Source organism: Aedes albopictus, chromosome 3, assembly GCF_035046485.1.
Source record: "Aedes albopictus strain Foshan chromosome 3, AalbF5, whole genome shotgun sequence".
NCBI lineage: Eukaryota > Metazoa > Arthropoda > Insecta > Diptera > Culicidae > Aedes > Aedes albopictus.
The window spans coordinates 217,269,351-217,289,842 of NC_085138.1; the positions used below are offsets into that span (position 1 = coordinate 217,269,351).

The window sequence follows — 20,492 nt, forward strand, 5'->3', positions numbered from 1 at the left end:
TGTGGGAGTGAAAGAGAAGAAGAGAATTTCATGCAGTGACCTATTCACACTTGCCACTTGCGAACCGAGGTCAGCCTGAGTAAGTTGAGTGTGCTGCACGTGAGGGGTGATTCCTTCCCGGAGAAATCCCGAACTCCACGTTGGCGAATTCCTGTAAGTTTTTCGTTTAATTGCGAAAAAAAAACTCGAACCATTTTATCATTTTACTAGGAGGAATCACCCTTCAATTTGCATGCAAAAGTGAGCAAATTACGACAATACAAAAAAAAAAGAAAAGTGAAAGTGTGGTGTGTGGTGTGTTCATCGTGGGCTCCGGATGGTGCATCCTCCGGATGATTTTTTGTGCTTGGACAGTTATTGGGTTTCTCGCCAATGTTTAGACTACTGTGATAATTTGAGAATCCACTGAATCATCATTTTCCAGCGGCATTTCACACTAATCAAATTTATTTTGTTTACCTGTTGTGCATCAGTCGTCCCTGTCACGAACTCAACCGAACTTGTGTATGCCAGCCGCTGCGAAGTCGTGTGCGAAATTCGACTGTGATGATAATGAATTTCGGGCGAGTCTAAATGGGTGCAAATGTCGCAATATTAACAAGGAAGCGTATAAAATTCAACACGAGAACAAACACCAGCAGCAGTAACTGGTAAGAAAAAAGCTACGTAGTGATTCTGTTGTTTTGTGCATACAGCGTGTTGTTTGCCGTGGGGGAAGAACCCCTGCAATGTCCGCTGACGAAAAGCAAAGTTAGAAAGATCCTGTTGTTTTGCTTCGTGCAAATGTCGGATCGGATGCTTACAGCGTGTTGTTTGCCGTGGGGGAAGAACCCTGGCAATGTCCGCTGACGAAAAGCAAGGTTAGAAAGATCCTGTTGTTTTGCATCGTGCAAATGTCGGATCGGATGCTTACAGCGTGTTGTTTGTCGTGGGAGAAGAGCCCCGGCAATGTCCGCTGACCAAAAACAAGGTTAGAAAGATCCGGTTGTTTTGCTTCGTGCAAATGTCGGATCGGATGCTTACAGCGTGTTGTTTGTCGTGGAAGAAGAGCCCCGGCAATGTCCGCTGATGAAAAGGAAGGTAAGAAAGATCCTGTTATTTTGATTCGTGCAAATTTCGGATCGGATGCTTACAGCGTGTTGTTTGCCGTGGGGGGGAAAGCCCCGGCAATGTCCGCTGACGAAAAGCAAGGTGAAAAAGGTTCCATTATTGTTTTGCTTCGTGCAAATGTTGGATCGAATAGTCTATGAAAGTGCTAGATCAGCGTTTGTGCCTTTGTTTGTAAACAGTGGTATACACGGACATGTCAACTGAAAAGACCTATGATATTTGCTTTCTATAGTTGGTGTTCATCCAATGATTTGCAATGTTGTCTGCTTTATTCTGTTTATCTAGATGTACAGAGTTGCATAAGGATTCAAAGTCCAATTCAAAGTAATCAATGTAGTTCTTTAGCCAAGTATTTTGCAAAAGAAGGTGTACTGAAAACATGCTGCTACAGAGTGTCGATTTCAGGTAGAAATGCTCCGTTTTTTTACTTTCTTTCCGAAACTTTCTTCATTGAGTTCCAATGCATACTATGTTCTATTGAAAAGAGCAGTTTTAGCGATTCAAGCCCAATTTCGTGTTCGGAGGAAATCCCTCAAGAAACTTCGCTTCGCTACTGCGTACTGCGATCGAAGGAAGAAAAACCGGTTTCTTTAGCGATTTAGGCAAGATACTTCCCATGCATCAAGATAGGCTGACAAATTCTTTCTGATCTGCAAATAACCTATCAAGCAAGATTTTTTCCACGTGTTGAGATTAGACGATTATTTTCTGTTATTGCTTATCTCTGTACTTCGAGATTTTTTTTTCTATGAAAACTGTATTCTGTAGCTACACGGCAACACCATACTTACAGCAACCGCAAGGTAGGCATGATGGAATTTCACAATTAATTATAATGGATTTTTATAAGTAAATACTCCAAATTCAGTATTGTCTTACAATCATTAATCATACTCTTAACAAATATACCGTAAACCGGGGTCAAATTGATCAGCGGGGCGAAATTGATCATTCGGGCACTACATTGTAATCCCATAATAGGAGCTCATAACCCGGGTAGAGAAAAAGAGCTCAATAGTAGCATATTTTGATATTGAGATCAAAAAGTGATATTGGTTTGATTGATATAAGAGATAAAAGATCTAAAAATAATATCAAAAATTTACTCCTGGAACATCATCATCTATCATGTTTAGATCTTGTAAGATCTAACCAATAGCAGCGAGCTATTAGTTTGATCTTGAAATATCAAATTTTGATATTGTTCAGATATTCCAGGAACATTTTTTAGATATTATTTTCAGATCTTTTATCTCTTATGTCAATCAAACCAATATCACGTTTTGATCGTCAGTATTTCACCTCTACCTGGGAAGCGTCGTAATGATCTTAAACTTTTTACATCATCTGATTCGTAGATGTCTAGAGATGAGCGTAGATTTTAATTTTTTTAGAAAAAAGTTAGTTTTGCTATATGTTTTTAGGTATTTGCAATGTATTTCTCATTTAGCTGAAATCATTGCTACTAAACAATCGATTGATAATAGGACTTCCCGTAAATTCTCTGTTTTAACATTTTTGTGTAGCCTTGGTTAGGAAGTTATGTTGCTAATGAGAACATGAAATAGTTAAAATAAAGTTCATTTTATGATGAAATAGTCATTTATTGTGCTAGAAATCACTTACTTCATTTGAAATTGCCTACCTTAAGGCGTTTAAGGGGAAATTTCAATATTTATTTTTGCATTTAAAGTATTAAATTCACTAGTTGTAAGATTTTAAACGCGTTATTCGGTTTTAGAAGAGCAAAATTAAGCGGAGAAGGAAATTTTCCTTTCCAACCGATGATTAATTGTATACTGATCAATTTCGCCCCAAAGTGACATTTCCATTTTTTTGATAATTGGAGTTATTTAACTTAAAGAGTAAATTTGTTGAACAAAATTCTGTCACATGGTTCCATGGAGATCCACTGGGTACTGGTTTTACAAAAATTCTTTTGGCAATATTCGAATTGGCACTGATGTTATCCACAAAAGTTGTTTTAAAGTGATCAATTTGACCCCAGATTACGGTACTCAATTTCTATGGAGCAGAGGGAGGATGTGAGATATATGATTTACTGCATAGAGCTGTTGTACTGAGATTAACCACAGCAGGCGCTATAGTGCGTTTGGCAGTAGTGTGAACTGTCAAGCGGACAACGTTGGTACCCCTGCATTCATAGCAACCACTCCAGGTGACACCCAACCGCATTTGACAGCGGGGCAGCGCGGACGTCAACCACGAATAGATGAGCCGTAGTCCACATGAATTTGACATGTTTGGGAAATTGACAATTTTGGGCACTCTGACAGATCTGGGATGTGAACGACATTTGCGAATTAGTCATTACCATAAGTTATTACTTAAGTAAAACGTGTAAAACTAGCAAAAGGTTATCAAAATTTTAGCGTGCAATCGTTCGAAATTACACGACAACGCGAAGATAGCAAATAAATCAGTAAGAAATTGTGTAATGCATCGATTTACAGCACAAACAATTTTGGACGTGTTTTTGTTGTGAGCTACGGGGATTTTGGCTTTCGCTGCCCCCCTGGCATTTGATGATTTGATGTTGCATGAAGAAGAAGAAGAAGAAAAAGAAGAAGAAGAAGAAGAACGATGGTGTTTTGAAAAATCCTATCCCTACAACACAGGGGAAGATTTTAAAATGTTTCTATAAAATCTAAAACAAAATCTATTTAAAAACGGTTTGTACGGTGTTAGACTTTGGACGGACTACATATTGAACGTATAAATTGGGTTTTTAAATTAAGAAAAATGTATCGATTTTTTGATTTTATACGAAAGAGCACCTTTTTCTGAGCCACTATGATTTTTTTTCAGATTTTTAGAACTTTATTTTGGTATCTAAAATTAATTTCAAAGAGATTTTTTGAAATCACCTTCTGACAGCTGGGTAACTGTTTGACAGCTCCACCCAGTACAAAATGCGACGAGGGGTGATTCGACAAATCGCTCCCATACAAAGTTCAAATTGATTTTTAAATAGGTTCCCGGGCACCAAAATTCATGAAAATTTGGAATTCGGCTCAGTTTCGCATGCAGATTCAGAATATGGAATTATCTCAGCACCGCTAAAGAAACCAATTTAAATTTAACATTTTTTTTTTTTTATATAGGGAACTTAATTTGTAGTCTGTTCAAAGTCTAACACCGTACATCAAACCGCTTTTAATTAGATTTTGTTTTAGATTTTATAGAGGCATTTTAAAAACTTCCCCTGTGTTGTAGGGATACGATTTTTTTCAAAACACCATCGTTCTTCTTCTTCTTCTTCATGAAACATCAAATCACCATTCACACTTGCAACTTGCGAACCGACGTCAGCCTGGGGTAAGTTGAATGTGCTGCACGTGAGGGGTGATTCCTTCCCGGAGAAATTCCAAACTCCACAATAATTCAAGACCAACAATTGAAAAGGCCGCATCAACATTTTGTAAACAAACATGTTTCAGTCGACTTGAGGCCTTTTGAACTCCACCCACACACCTCACCACCACCAACAGAAAGCGCAAACATCAAGCTTTCTGGTAATGGTGGTGAGATGCGTGGGTGGATCCCAGAAGGCCCTAAGTCGGCAGAAACGTGTTTGTTTACGCAATGTTGTTGCGGCCTTTTCAATTGTTGGTCTTGAATTGTTATATACCGCTTATACATAAATGTTATAAATCTCAAACATAAATTTATAACCACGCTAATAAAGTTCATTTAATCTGACGCATAAATTTCATTTGTGTTAAAATTTATAAAATTTCCAAATTGCAAAAAAAAAATATGTAGTTTCATACATAACAGTTATACGGAAAATCTCCTCAGTGTAGAGAAGATTCCCGACCAGAATGACTCACTTTGAATCAGAGCTTTTGAAGATTAAAATGACCAAATCCACGCAAAACCCCGAACGTCAACGTTGAAAGGGACAAAATATCGAAAAGATAAACCGTCAATTTGTGGGAAAAATCATGAGGCCACCTTTGAGTTCAACAGATTTAAAAAAAAAAACATGAAGAATGAAACAAAGCTACTGAAAAGTTTCTTTAGGTAGATGCCCGTCATATCTTGGCCCTATGAACAACACTAATTACTCGAGTGCGAACCAATTCACGAAAGAAATACACTTGAAATATTCAAATTAGAACAAACTCACCAAATACATCATCGATCGAATAACCAGATTTTCAAAATCTGCATGTAATGGAGGATTTTGAAGACTTCACACAGCAAATCGATTGCCAAACACCCTGTTGGCAATGTTGATACACGAACGATTTCCTCGCATTCTCCTGATTTCTTGGAATATTTATTAACTTAACAAGATTCTCCTCCATCGGAATTTGTACGCCAATCTTGTGTGACCGACTGTTGAGATATTTTTCCGTATGGTCACCGACCCGTATTCTTATGGTAATTTTCCATCGCCACATCTCCTTCTGGATTACTTCTGGTATTAAAACTTACATAGTTTCCTCTGTAATTTCACGAATTCGCAAAAATGTGTTTCACTACTAAACTTTTGTTTGACAGATCGAAATCGGTGAAAAAATTTACAGTCAGGAAAAGTACGTCCGCTCAACACCAGATTTTGCCGTCGAAATGTGACTTTTCCTCTAAAAATTGATGTGATTTTTCTTCCCTATAAAATCTATTTCACAAGAACACCGGTCATCATGTGACCACACTTCAGAAAAATACACTGTTTCTTTCTTTTTTCGCAGGATTCCAAATGTTCACTTGAGTTCCTATAGGTTATAACCTACCCAACAACGCCACAAGACACAGAACGTTGCAACAACGGGTCTCGACATCCGAGGGAATTTTGTTTGTTATTTTTGTAAACCTTGATTTTCTCGCTTTTAACAAACGAGAATTGACTTCCAAAATATCCTCTGATTGGATTCTTCTCCTCGCGTAATCAGTATTGAAACATTCCAATTTTACGATGGTGATTCACATTCAAACGGGTCGAACATAAAGCTTGAAGACCACGACGCGTCGTGACGTACCGAAGATCACTTGTGTAATAATTCAACACATAAATTTAATCTCAATAACACTAGTTAGTATTACCAGAAGTTTCTATTACTTTTAAAACACTTAAAACTTGAGCCAAATTTTCACGGGCTTAATCGACAGCGAAATGAAAACGTCACGCGTTGAAAAACACAACCGCTCGCCCCCGATAAGTTTCACGAGAAAACTTCCTATTAAAAAATGAAATACTTACATCATGTAATGGATATGCAGCTATGTATACTGCTTCTGTTATTAAACGTTCTATTCCAAATGCGTAATCATTTCGGGAGTCATCCGAAAACCGTTTCCGATCCAAGATAAATTGAACTATTCGTGATCGAACTGCAGCCGTAAAGAAACATGCTTGTTTTAGATCGAAGCTAGAAATAAAGAAGTAAAAAATCCACTATTATTATAATATGTAATTACCGTTTGTGGTAATAAGAAATGGTTGTCTACAATTTTATAAAATTGGTACCAACATTTCAAAAGTTCTCAATTACTTTTGCAACCAATTGCTTCTCACAAAGTTGCTGATTGTATCTCATCCCTTCCGAGCACAAATGGTCGGTGTTCAGTCAGAGTGGACTACGCGGTTTTTTGCACAGGTAAAGATAAGCGAAGGAATTCGATAATTCTGAACTTTTCAACGTTTCTTTGATGCAGATAGGTCATTACATATATGAACTATAGTTTTTCAGAAAACAATGCGCTAGATTTGATATCCCAAGTGCTTGCAGGAGATTTCCCCAAAATCATTGAAAAACAGATGGTCCGGTCTGACTTAACGCCGACCAAATAGAAAGATAAAACCTTTCTCTTCCGTTTAATGGATGGGAATTGCGTGAGAAAAATTATATACGATCCGCAGTTCTGTGAGAATGCATTGGTTGCAAAAGCACTTATGCTCTTTTGAAATATTGGTGCCGAAAAGTTAAAATTGTATTCGACCTCATCGTAAAGTTATGAATCTTTTCTGTCACGGTAATAAAATTCATTCATTTGTCTGAAGTGGGACAAGTGCTAAATCGGCTAAATCTCATTAGTTTAACCCGTAGGGTAATTGATCCGATCATGGAGGAGTTAAGCACTGGATTCATGTTTAAACCATAATGGACTACCCGCTTGGCGCACACCCACAGTTGATCAGCAGGAGTAAATCCATTTTATTTTGTATGATGAAAAGCATCTAAACTTGAATTTTTTGAAATAGAAAAAATATTTAGTAGTCACCATTCTGCACAACCACTACCAAATATTTTTTCGAATAATGTATTCCACTTCGATAAATTTGCCTTTAGATGCTATTCGCCATACAATATTTTTGCGATTTACTTTTAGCGATTTTTCGCGCATTCAAGCTAGCACCACCGACGAACCGACGTGACAGCTAGAACAAATAAATTCAAATTTGTTGTCCGCGACGCCATGATGAAAAATAGCCGAACACTATCGCCACCTCTATAACGACCCGCGATGATTTGATAGCTCGACACCAAACCCCCGTGTGTTCATATAGGAAACGGTTCGCGTCTGAGCTGATTTGACAGAAGCGATCGCTCGCTTCGCTGGTCGACCGTTAAATTAGGGGGGGACAGTTTTGGATCGCCACTGTCACGTCGGTTCGTCGGTGCTAGCACCACATTGGTCGATACGGGGAGTAGGAAAACAGCCGATATAGTTAATTCATTGTATAACCCCAAGGAGCTTTGTCTCTCCCGTGTAGCTAAAAGTCAAGGAAGACGAAGACAGGTTGGTACAAAGGGGCGTACCACCTGTGATAGTTCACCGCGGTGACTATCGGAACTGTCAACGGGTTCCAACAAAGGAGCTAGTCTCACCCCCTTGGCTAATTAGCAAAGGATCGTTTTATTGCCCAAGAAGAAAAGTGTTAAGAAGAAGAAAGAAGAAGAAGGAAAGAAGCTCCGCATAGACCGTACGGAAGCGCAGAAGCCAACGACGATCACCACCACCGTTTGCAGCAAGGGCCCCAACGAGTGACATCGACCAGTGCCTTGGGTAGAACGGGGCAAAACAGGTCAGGCGTAGATAATAGAGTTTTTATTGGCAACATTTATTTATTACCCATTTTTTTACTTAATTCGAAGTCCGAAATTTAGTGGAGGTACCCTGCTTTAAGGCGAAACTGGATCCATTTCCTCACTTTTTGGTTTTTGATTTTTTATTAAATAACGAAGCAATATTTTCAAAATCGGTTTTCGTGCACATGCAGAGTATGGATCAAGGTATCTTCTCATTGTTTTGTAGTGGAAAATGTTTGCGTTTTTGCAGAAACCATTTTTGAACAAAATTTTACAAAAAATGGTTTCTGCAAAAATGGAAAACATTTTCCACCTCAAAAAAATTCAGAAGATACCTTGATCCATTCTCTACATGTGTACGAAAACTGATTTTGAAAATATTGCTTCGTTATTCAATAAAAAATCAAAAACCGAAAAAATGAGAAATTGCTTCCAGTTTCGCCTTAAGGCGAATCTGGACGCGTTTTCTCAATATTTTGGTTTTTGATTTTTTATTAAATAACGAAGAAATATTTTCAAAATCGGTTTTCATACACAGTTAGAGGAAGGGTAGAGCTATCTCCTGGATTTTTTTGAGGTGTAAAACTTTAACCAATTTTTCAAAAATCATTTTTTTTAATTTTTTTCAAAACTGGTTTCCTTAAAAATGAAAAACATTTTCCATCTGAAAAAAAAAGGAGATACCTTGTTCCTTCCTCTAACTGTGTACGAAGGCCGATTTTGCAAATATTGCTTCATAGTTTAATAAAAAATCAAAAACCAAAAAGTGAGGAAATGCTTCCAGTTTCGCCTTAAGCTGCCCTGCCTGGTAACAGCGGTAAGGCTGAAAGCCTCTCCTTACAAGCTTCATCACATGGCGTACGTTAACGATCACCGAAAATCTAGCGCGGTTAAAACTAACAAAATTGTCTGGGGTGCACTTTTTTTAACCGTTAGTGGTGAGTTTCCGGTTATCCGTACAACTTTTAATTTGTTTTAGATGTTTAAATTTTAGGGCATTTTAACTGTGGATTTTGGTTTTACATCTATTATTCGTAGTTTAATGTAGATTTTTTGAAAACTTTTAAGCTCTGAAGGCACTTCCTACACACTGCACTGTAACGGAACTACGAGGGACTACCGCGGTCAGTATGGTGACGGACTAACTCGCGGACCGACACTATCACGTCACTCCTCCGGACTTTTAAAAATTACATGAGAGCTGGCTCTATTAGGAGACAGCTATTTATATCAGTTAGCACATAAACCCTGAACATACCCCATCTTAATTCCCAGCTGACGATCATACCTCCATGACGATGATAGCAGACACGATGATGGACGAAGTTCGACGGTTCGAGAACACAGGCAGAGCAGAACAAAACTTACACACTGGAATGGTTGATGTCCCATACTACTTTAAACATTTACTCCGACAAATTGGCTGCATGCTTAGCCATAATAAATGAAAAGTCCCTGTATACTTGTTCCGCATATATTAATACATTTTGTTTTTTCATATTTAAAACTATGAAAAATAAAAAAAAATCTGAATAAATAAATAAATAAATAAACCCAAAAATAAATTAATAAATAAATCAGAAAAAATGAATAAATAAATAAATAGAAAAGTAAATAAATAAATAGAAAAATAAATAAACTATTATCGGAATAAAAACAAAAAAATATTACAGAAAGACGTCAACCATGGGGCTACTAAAAGCCAAAATAGACGTCACTCAAACACAAATAAAAGCGGAGACAGACGAATATTTAGACATTTCGACATTTAGGATTTGACAACACGAACATAAATAACAATATTTGTATTCCTTTTCTCAACCTTCAGCTGGTCTTGCCACCAAATATTTTATTGTGACGTTTGAACGGTCACAGTGCCACTACCCAAAAGTGAGTTCTTTTCATCCAACTTCGGGGTTGCGTGCGTCAAGCCAATTTTGAGTTGATGGAATCGATGTTTAGATTGGGTTGTTCCCGCTTGCTTCCATTAGCATTAGCATTAGCATTAAGCGAGTCGCACAAATTCGTAGGTGGTACAGTCCTATACCGCTGTTATGAGGGTTGCCTCCTTCCTGTCCGAACCAAAGCGCAAAGATTTGGGACTAATCTCTGACTCTTAGACAAGACTGACGTAATCCTCCAATGGTCGAGCACTGTCCTGGCCACGTCCTTGCGACTGCTGAGGAATGGGAAAGAATGGTTAGTTTTGGACACCTATGAAAAATGCAGACAACTCTACGATCTCTCAGGCCTAGGTGTCACGGGAATTTGGGTGTTGTTAGTGGAAGGGTAAACTCCAGATGATACGCTTGGTCAACGTTCAGGCACACCATTGTTAGTCTTCTTCGAATCCGTTGTCTGACCGATTCATCCTGGATTCCTCGTCTTCTTGATGGCATTCGGTTGAATTACCAGATTCTTCGGTTGATGATCTGAACTGAAATATAAAATAATATTAACATCGTACGTCAAATAAGCTACATATTAGTGATACGTTCGCCACAGTTACATATTTTTAAAATATTATTTATATCGTACGATACATTTACCTGAATCCTACTGAAATAAAATATTAATTAGCAGTACATTGAAACACAAATACTACAAAACACAAAAAAAACAGCATCAAACTTTGATCTTGGTATATTTAAAAATACGGTAAATATCAAGATCAAAATTTGATTTGGTAGATCTTACACCGCAACGCACCATTCTAAGGTGATCTACCCACGTTACGGGTGGGGTTGTTCCCGCTTGCTTCCATGTGAGAAAAATACCAAATTTTAAGTTTTTTCACCCAACCTCAATGTTCTTCCTTGATTCGTGGGTTGAGAGAAATTGACCCAGGGTTTCACTAATTGGACCAACGGTAGATTCACTGTCGTTTTGGTATGCACGAATTTCTTTTCCAGTCCAGAATTCTTCTAACCAAGTACACTTTCACTAACAGCCAATATTGTCCTTGCCACCCAAACGAAGTGTTGGGTTGACGCACGCAACTGCAAAAGTTGGGCTGTTTCTCTTTTTTCTCACTGACAACAATAGAAAGAGCGTATAGTGGTAATCACGTTCAAATGTGTGCGTGTATCTTTTGTAGATGTAGTTGTGAAACTTGGGGGAAAATATGTGCACTCTTACCCCGGTTGTTAGTTTTATCATTATTTAGCCGTTTTACCCAAATCAATTGGGTAATATTTGCATATGCAATCTGAATAGCCTTTATTAGCGTGCATTTTTGTGTGGAAATTGTGGAAAAATTCACGCTAGTGTTCATGTGTTGATATGTCACTTAAAATTGAGTTTCTTCTTCTTCTTCTTCTTCTGGTTGTGCGTGGTTGTCAACCACCCACTGCTAAATGGCACAGCACATTCGCTATAACGCCAAAAATTGAGTTTAAAAGTACTTAATTTTGAGTTTTGAAAAACAGTTTTGATAAACTGAAGTTTATCCGTGTATGTTATTGTAGATTGTAGCGAAATCTGCAATGATGATGGATATGGATGGATCCTTGCAACTCCATCCAGTGTTCGTGCCATACTATGATCCCCGTTTAAGGAGAAAGATCAGAAACTACAAATATGGCTTCCACAATGGCCAACTTAGTCCCCTACTCACGTTTTCAAGAGCACCAATCTTGAAAAATCGTAAACAAATGCACTCTATTTGGAAAAACTGCCTCTTTTTGCTAGTGAGCAAAGCCAAAATAAACAAGTGCGGCTGGGTTCGATACTTCATTCATCAGATTTGTGCTTCTAAAGTTTTTATGTAAAATGTATATGGGATTTCTTGATGTTTCACCTTAACCTAGCAACCTAACAAAATTTGAACAGCAATCATTTGCCAAATCCTCCATATAAATTCCTGTTCCAAACGAGCAGGAGATCTGTCAAATGACGCCACTCTCTCTACCTTAACCAACGTTTATCTGCTGTGACTTATTTATTTACAACATCTATTATATAATTCGCTAAATACTCACAGGTATTCTTTATCACGACTGTACACAGCAGTGAACCGATGGGAGCGTGGTGGAAAATATTTCTCCTCAATCAGAAAATAGCGCACTACTTTTCCTGCAAATCCTTTTAACCGAGACACAATGGATGTGGTACGAGTCCTGACACCAGCCATACCTGGAATCTGTTATTATGTAGATGATATAATCAAATCAGATACGGTGTGGGTGTGAATTTCATAGTAAAATATTAATGCAAAAATGGTTAGTAAAAAAAACTATAATTACAATAGAAAAATCAATCAAAACTATACATACTCGTACTACACCCGGTTAATTTCATATCTCGCACTGAAAACCCTCTATTATGATTCTGCATTGTTTTCACACATCATTAATACATCAATTTGCCAAAACCAGGGAAACTAATATCAATAGGTGAACTGAAAACGAAAGCCATTGATTAATAAATTGTTAGTGAATTTTGTAGCCCCCAGCAGAATTGTGTTAACGCATCAACGCATGTTCATAGTGATTTATTATTATTACCAGTCAGACATGAAAACACTATAAATAGGTAAATTGAATTGTACTGCATTCGAATATTCAATAATTAAAATAATATATCATAATTATATATGTTGAGGTTGGACAAAAAATCGTTTTTTATTCATTTATCTTAAAGTATGTTGTGTCAAATTTTCATAAATATTCAAGCAGTAGAAGCAAAGACAGCGTTTCACGCCTCGCTCCCTGACGGGCGCATCGTATGTACTTGAAACATTACACGCGATTATCTCGGATTCATGTTTTTCTAAAAACATCGATATGGTAACTATAGACGTAAAAACTTGAAGTATTTTTAGGCAAAGTACGTTTAATTGGCAAATTGAGAGATACATTTGTGAAAAAATCACCACTTGTTTTGGTGGGATTCGAACCCACGACTCCGTTATCGCTAGTCCGGCGCTTTAACCAACTAAGCTACAGAACAAGTTACAACTCTGCAGAATAGAAAGTCAAACTGGATTCGAAGCACCACCCTAAACCGGGTCCGTCTTTCACAACTTTATCTCCCTTTCGGCTCTTAGATGCCAATTTCCCGCACTCTCGCGGCCTACACGGAAAAACGGAAGTACCCAAAAGTGAGTTCATTCCACCCAACTTCGAGGTTGCGTGCGGGAAGCCAATTTTGAGTTGCTGGAGTCGATGTTTAGGTAGGTAGTTTGCATTTAGGCGTATACGGCCAAAGTACCTAAAGTCAAGGTTCTTTTTACTCAACCGTCAGTTAAAATTACTCAACTTTCGGTACTGTGCCACTTACTCAATTTTGGCTTCCCGCATCGAACTCTCAAAGTTGGGTTGTTTTGCTATTCACTCTCTGACAACAATAAAGAGAGCGAATGAAACAGGATGCAAAAAAGAACTCAAAAGTGAGTTTAAAAATACTCAAATTTGGGTTCTCTTGTTTTTCAGTGTACGAACGACAAGTGTGCGCGTATTGTTTTTAGAATGTTGATATTGAAGCTCGACTGACACATACTTCGTCACCAACCATATGATCGGTGCAAACTCAGTATGCGTTGAGCGCTCAACGCGGACGGACGCACGGCCGTCCAACTGCGCTAGAGAGAACGCAAATCATGTATTGACAATGATTTTATTGCCCTTTTCCGGCTACACCAGTCGGCTAGTATGTCTGAAATAGACGTAAAAACTTGAAGTAATTTTAGGCAAAGTACGTTTAATAAACCGAGAGCAACAACAAGACGTTTATAAACAACAACGATACGCACGATTCCACGCAGCGTTTGTCGGTGTTGATGAAGATCAGTGGAATGCGCTAGCAAACAACGTTATTCGGCTGTGCGATTGTTACATGGACGACTTTTGCAAATATCGAGATCGTCAAGCACCGCGTGCACATGATAGCACCACTAATGCTGTTAGATCCGTGGACGAGGAGATTTTGGAACTGAAAAACCCACGATACTGGAGACATTAACGACTATCACCGGACCTACGATACCATCGTTCGGAAGAATGGAACATTGTCATTCTACTTCCGTGACGTCGCCATGTCCAAGGTTATTATATATTGTAAGGTTGAGCATGACGTTTAGTTTGTGGAGAAAAGGAGAGGAAGCGAAATTTCAAAGCAATTTGAGGAGGCGGGGGATTTGTTTTCAGGATTTCTCACGGTGAAAAACTAATGGTCGCTGAGCCAGTTTTGACATCTAAGACAACCTAGAATATATAATAACCTTGGTCTTGTCTTCGACGAGAAACGAATGCTGATGTGTGCAAATCGGCTGTCGCAGTTACACTCGCTTGGAAGCAATACATTTGATTTGTTTTTTACCAATATTGATCCATTAGTGACCGAGCACGAAATCAGTTCATTAGTATGTTGTTGTTTAGGCATAAACTCTACGGATAGCTTTGATGTAATTAGGTTGGTTTCCAAACGAAGAGATTGCTCGAAACTTGATTGTAAATCTTTTGCTCTTGTTTTGGGAAGTTTTCGAAAGTCGAATTTTACTGTTTAATGTTTGTTTGAAAGTGCTGTTGTTGATGTTGTAGTTAGATATTTTTGTTGTTTTCGTGTTTATATAATGTTCTCAAGGTTGATGCCCTTATGATGTAATATATTATGATTCTAGTTTTAAGTTTTCATTGAGCCCAATTAGGGGAGATGGAGAAATAAATAAATACAAATACAAATACCAGCTCAAAACCAACAAAGCAGCTGGTAAGGATGGTATCGCAGCTGAACTCATCAAGATGGGCCCAGAAAAGTTGGCCACCTGTCTGCATCGGCTGATAGTCAGGATCTGGGAAACCGAACAGCTACCGGAGGAGTGGAAGGAAGGGGTAATCTGCCCCATTCACAAGGAAGGCGACCGTTTGGAATGTGAGAACTTCAGGGCGATCACTATTTTGAATGCTGCCTACAAAGTGCTATCCCAGATCATCTTCCGTCGTCTGTCACCTAAAACAAATGAGTTCGTGGGAAGTTATCAAGCCGGCTTCATCGACGGCCGGTCGACAACGGACCAGATCTTTACCGTACGGCAAATCCTCCAGAAATGCCGTGAATACCAGGTCCCAACGCACCACCTATTCATCGACTTCAAAGCGGCATACGATAGAATCGACCGCGCAGAGCTATGGAGAATCATGGACGAAAACGGCTTTCCTGGGAAGCTGACTAGACTGATTAAAGCAACGATGGACGGTGTGCAAAACTGCGTAAGGGTTTCGGGTGAACTATCCAGTTCATTCGTATCTCGCCGGGGACTGCGACAAGGTGACGGACTTTCATGTCTACTCTTCAACATCGCGCTGGAAGGTGTGATGCGATGAGCCGGGCTCAACAGCCGGGGAACGATTTTCACAAAATCCGGTCAATTTGTGTGCTTTGCGGACGACATGGACATTATCGCTAGAACATTTGGAACGGTGGCAGAACTGTACACCCGCTTGAAACGCGAAGCAGCAAAGGTCGGACTGGTGGTGAATGCCTCAAAAACAAAGTACATGCTGGTAGGCGGAACCGAAAACGACCGGATCCGTCTGGGTAGTAATGTTACGATAGACGGGGATACTTTCGAGGTGGTGGAGGAATTCGTCTACCTCGGATCCTTACTGACGGCTGACAACAACGTGAGCCGTGAAATTCGGAGGCGCATCATCAGCGGAAGTCGGGCCTACTATGGGCTCCAGAAGAAACTGCGGTCGAAAAAGATTCACCCACGCACCAAATGCACCATGTACAAAACGCTAATAAGACCGGTGATCCTCTACGGGCACGAGACATGGACCATGCTCGAGGAGGACCTGCAAGCACTCGGAGTTTTCGAGCGACGCGTGCTAAGAACGATCTTCGGCGGTGTGCAGGAGAACGGTGTGTGGCGGAGAAGGATGAACCACGAGCTCGCTGCACTTTACGGCGAACCCAGCATCCAGAAGGTGGCCAAAGCCGGAAGGATACGTTGGGCAGGGCATGTTGCAAGAATGCCGGACAACAACCCTGCAAATCTGGTGTTTGCAACTGATCCGGTTGGCACAAGAAGGCGTGGAGCGCAGAGAGCACGATGGGCGGACCAGGTGGAGCGTGACTTGGCGAGCATTGGGCGCGACCGAGGATGGAGAGCGGCAGCCACAAACCGAGTATTGTGGCGTACTATTGTTGATTATGTCTTGTCTTAATGATGTTGAACAAATATATGTATGTATGTACAAATACCAAAAAATGTGAAGTAAAGTTTATTATTCACTGCACCAATTTGGGAACATTTGTTACGGAAAATTCAATGGGGAAACATCAGTTGAAGAATGGGAAGCAAGCAGCTGCGTTTATGCTAGAGTTCCGGTAGAGGCGCTTTTCTGATAAACGCAGTAATCGTGATAACAGTGTAAAGCAGCGCTACGGGATCGTATCCCGAGCAGAAGTAAATAACAAGTGAACAACATATCAAGGTATTTACCTTAAATACTACCATACCTTGACATGTCCTTCATTAGGTGGTAATAAGAGGCAAAATAACAAAAATGGATACCAAAATTTTGTATAAATAACACCTAGAAGATAACAAGTCTAGTTATTTCAATAATGAATGCATACCTAAAGTTCCAAATGCTGTACAGTCATGACTCACTGGTTGGGGGCCTAATAGTTGGGTGGCTTTTTAGTTGGGGCCCCGTTAGTTGAGCTGTCAGCCAACTAAAAAGTACCTGGATGTCATAATGAAAATGACAAACTGAAAATGACAACCAATCTGTAATTCCGAGGGGCGAGCTAATGAGTTTTTGGTTTCTTAAACTTTACTGATAATCGAGAAGAATTTCTATTTCATATTTCTTAAAAAAAAAAGAATATGTACAATTACTTCGAAACAAATGCAAAACATCGGCAATCTTTATTTTGTCGATCATTGAAAGTGTTTTGTGCTTGCTTTTGCTCCGGGTGTTTTCATTAACATCTATATTTTCACTTCACCGACTGAAAATGGGTGAAATAATTATTTCTCGCATTGGCCATATGTATCTTGCAAAACGTATCAGTTTTGCTCTAAATGTAAAACAAATTGAAAAAAAATCCTTTTTGCTTCCAACCTAAACTTGATTAAAACAAAAACAATGCGCACGCCCCTTGTGCTGCTGTCACTTCACCCAACTAGCGAATCGAATTCGTTGGTTGGGTGGAGGTTGTGGCTCAACGAGCGGGTTCCGACTGTATTTGTTATTCCAAAGTTATTGAATAACAAACTAATAACATTTCTTGTTATTGAATGTTTCATTTGTTCGATGACTTCATGATGTAATATCAAATCTTGTTCTTCGGTTATTTTCACTGCTAAACCAACAAATACTACATCAATACCAAACTCTGCTCAAATATCTCCAACTGTTATTGTGATGTTCTCATAACATTTCGTAGAATAATGCAGCAATAACAATTTCAGGTATTAGAGCACATGTTGCTTTTGCCATGGTATTTGTAAGGTTTGCCCTTCTGCTCGGGATCACCACAGCGGCGCTCAGGTGCCACTAGGCCTTTTCATGTGACAGATCCGTGCATGCATTTGTTTACAAAGCTTGAACAACAGCTGCTAACAAGAACGTGTCATCTTCATAGAAGAACTGTCAAACGCCCGAACAATCAGCTGATTTAAGACGTCAAATGAAAAGGACCCTTGTGTTTTAAATATACAGCGGCGCCGCCTGGCACCTATCCACTCGACACATCATGCGTAACACGGGTGGAAAATGCCAATCAGGAAAAATGAGGTAAACAGCTTGGAATTTATATGGTGGTGCAATAAATTCTCTATTACTGCAATGAATCCGGAAGAAACGCATAGGGAAAATGATTTTGTTTCTAACTTGCAACTTTTTGCCCCAAGGTACAAATCGCTGCGATGTGGAACAAGTGCAAGCCAGCGATTTGTCCATATAAGAAAAATGATTTTACTTCAAATGTGGTGGTGCCATCTCTAAGAAAATCAAGCTTTGTTTTCCTCCTATTGGCACTGATATGCACGCTAAGATCAGTTTACCTATTTTTCTAAAATATGGGTAAATTTTATTCAAAATTGCGTAAACGTTACGCAAATATGGGTAAATAAAACTCATATTTTGGAAAAGTGCACAACCTCATTTATAGGTAATATTAACCCATATTTGGGTTACAATTACTCATATGTGTGTCCACATTACCCATATTTGAGTTTTGTTAACCTATATTTGAGTATCATTTACGCATATTTGCGGTTGTGCACTTTTTGGAAAAAAGGTAAACTGATCTAAGCGTGTGAGCTACGGGAATTTTCATTTGAAGATTTACCGAGAGATTAGTTTACCAACAAACAAAATAGAGTTAATAAACTATAGAGGACGAATGTCGCTGGCGTTGCCGCCGCAACATCTCTTGCTGGCGGAGATAGGGAGGGATATAAGTGTCAAAGCGAAAAACTATGTAGTTTGACAGATAGATACCCGGCATGTTTGCGAACGAGAACAAAGGGAACAGCAGCGACATTCGTCCTCTATAGTTTATTACTCTATTACAAGCAACGACTACCATCACTGCGGCAAGGGCCCCAACGTGTGACATCAACCTGTGCCGTATGAGGGAGAGCGGGGCAAAACGAAGATTGAAGTAAAATTAAAAGTTGACTGCAAAATTTATTTATTTATTTTATCACTTAATTCCATCCGAAATCAGAATTTTAAGTGGAGGTGCCCTGCTTTAGGCCGCCCTGCCGCGTAACAGTGGGTAAGGACTGAAAACCTTAAGCACAGAGAAACAGACGTAACACTTGGCGGTAGTGAGCAAACGTCAAGCAGGAGCAAAAACAATGCCAGCGCCGCGACTGGTCAATCAATCGTTAAATAGGTAATCGATGGGATGCGAGTAGAGTGTGACGTCTGTTTCTCTGTGCCTTAAGCTTATAACATCTACCAGACATACAGGGGATGGCAAAAATGTTTGGGATAGGCAACTTTTTTTTTCTCTCACAAAAAAGTCCAACAAGCTATAACTTTTCATAGAGCGCATCAAAAAATCTCAAATTTTGACTGTTTGTCAACCTATTATATGTGCATCATTGGTACAAATTTGGGCTCGATTGATTAATATTTCGCAAAGCTAGAACCGTTCGGGTAAAATACTATTTTTCAGACAACTCATTTTTGAGGTGTCATATCTCGGAAACCAGTGAACCGAATTAAATGAAATTATGAACGTACACTAACAGTATGTAAATGCATCACAAACTATTAAAACATAGGTACTTTTTAAACGTTGAAAAAAGTTATCATGGATTGACACTTTTTGGATTTTTCTCGAAGAAATGTAATTTTTTTACATCAATGTCAATAAATTTTAGTGTTGATATCCAAAGATTTTCCACTTCTGTTCCCAAGTAATCTCTAATCAGATATATTAGAGCCTATTTAGATTGAAGGAAGAACACATTTAGTAATTTTTGTGTGGTATTGTAAATTTGACTTATTTTCCTCTATATGGGTAAAAATTTCAATCCGGTATAACTTAATTCGCCGTGAGAAAATATTATATTTTATAACGTCGTATTAAGTATCAATATATTGTTGGTAAACGTAAAAAAATTCATTCAATTCGGTTCACTGGTTTCCGAGATATGACACCTCAAAAATTAGTTGTCTAAATAATAGTGTTTTACCCGAACGGTTCTAACTTCGCGAAAAATTAATCAATCAAGCCCAAGTTTGTACCAGTGATGCACATATAATAGGTTGACTAACAGTCAAAATTTGAGATTTTGTTATGCATTCTATGAAAAGTTACAGCATGTTGATTTTTTTTGTGGGAGAAAAAAAGTTGCCTATCCCAAACATTTTGGCTATCCCCTGTATATAAGAATGACGACATTTTTCCCGGTGTAGCGTTATTCGCAGTCTATCAAAAATTCTTGACTTACCTAACCTGATTTAAATTTAATAGGTTATCGTGAAAACACCGCAAGTATGAGACTATGAAAATAAGAGTAGAAAGCCCACAACAGTTTATTCACATCACGACATATTTTTTATGTTTTTGTTAAGCGATATCAATGAATTGATGCAACATTTTAGTACAGATTATTAGTAGAGCTCGCTATGAAAGATGCGTCATTGAGGGTCGTTGCACATAAAGTGGCTGTGAAAAATAGAAAGCATGTACCTCCAGGTCTTTTTTAATGCTGTTTTGATTAGCGGCTGCGTAAATAAAACTTCATGCAATATAATGTTTTATCGTCCTTTTTTACACGATGTATCAAGAAATGTTGAGTTTATGAGTTACAAAAGACCTGGTTGTCGATCATCATGGATTTCGACC

At 38.7% G+C, this 20,492-nt stretch overlaps 1 protein-coding gene across 7 annotated transcripts in view; it reads right to left on the minus strand.

The window, feature by feature from the left end:
• LOC115253823 (anoctamin-1) overlaps positions 1-20,492 on the minus strand; it is a 78,952-nt gene that overhangs the window by 36,238 nt on the left and 22,222 nt on the right. For all 7 annotated transcript variants that reach the window (XM_029877227.2, XM_029877222.2, XM_062858895.1 and 4 more), the window contains 2 exons: positions 12,152-12,312; positions 6,341-6,509 (listed from right to left, as the gene is read on the minus strand). In XM_029877227.2, coding sequence (XP_029733087.2) covers positions 6,341-6,509; positions 12,152-12,312 — 330 coding nt within the window. The remainder of the gene's footprint in view (positions 1-6,340; positions 6,510-12,151; positions 12,313-20,492) is intronic.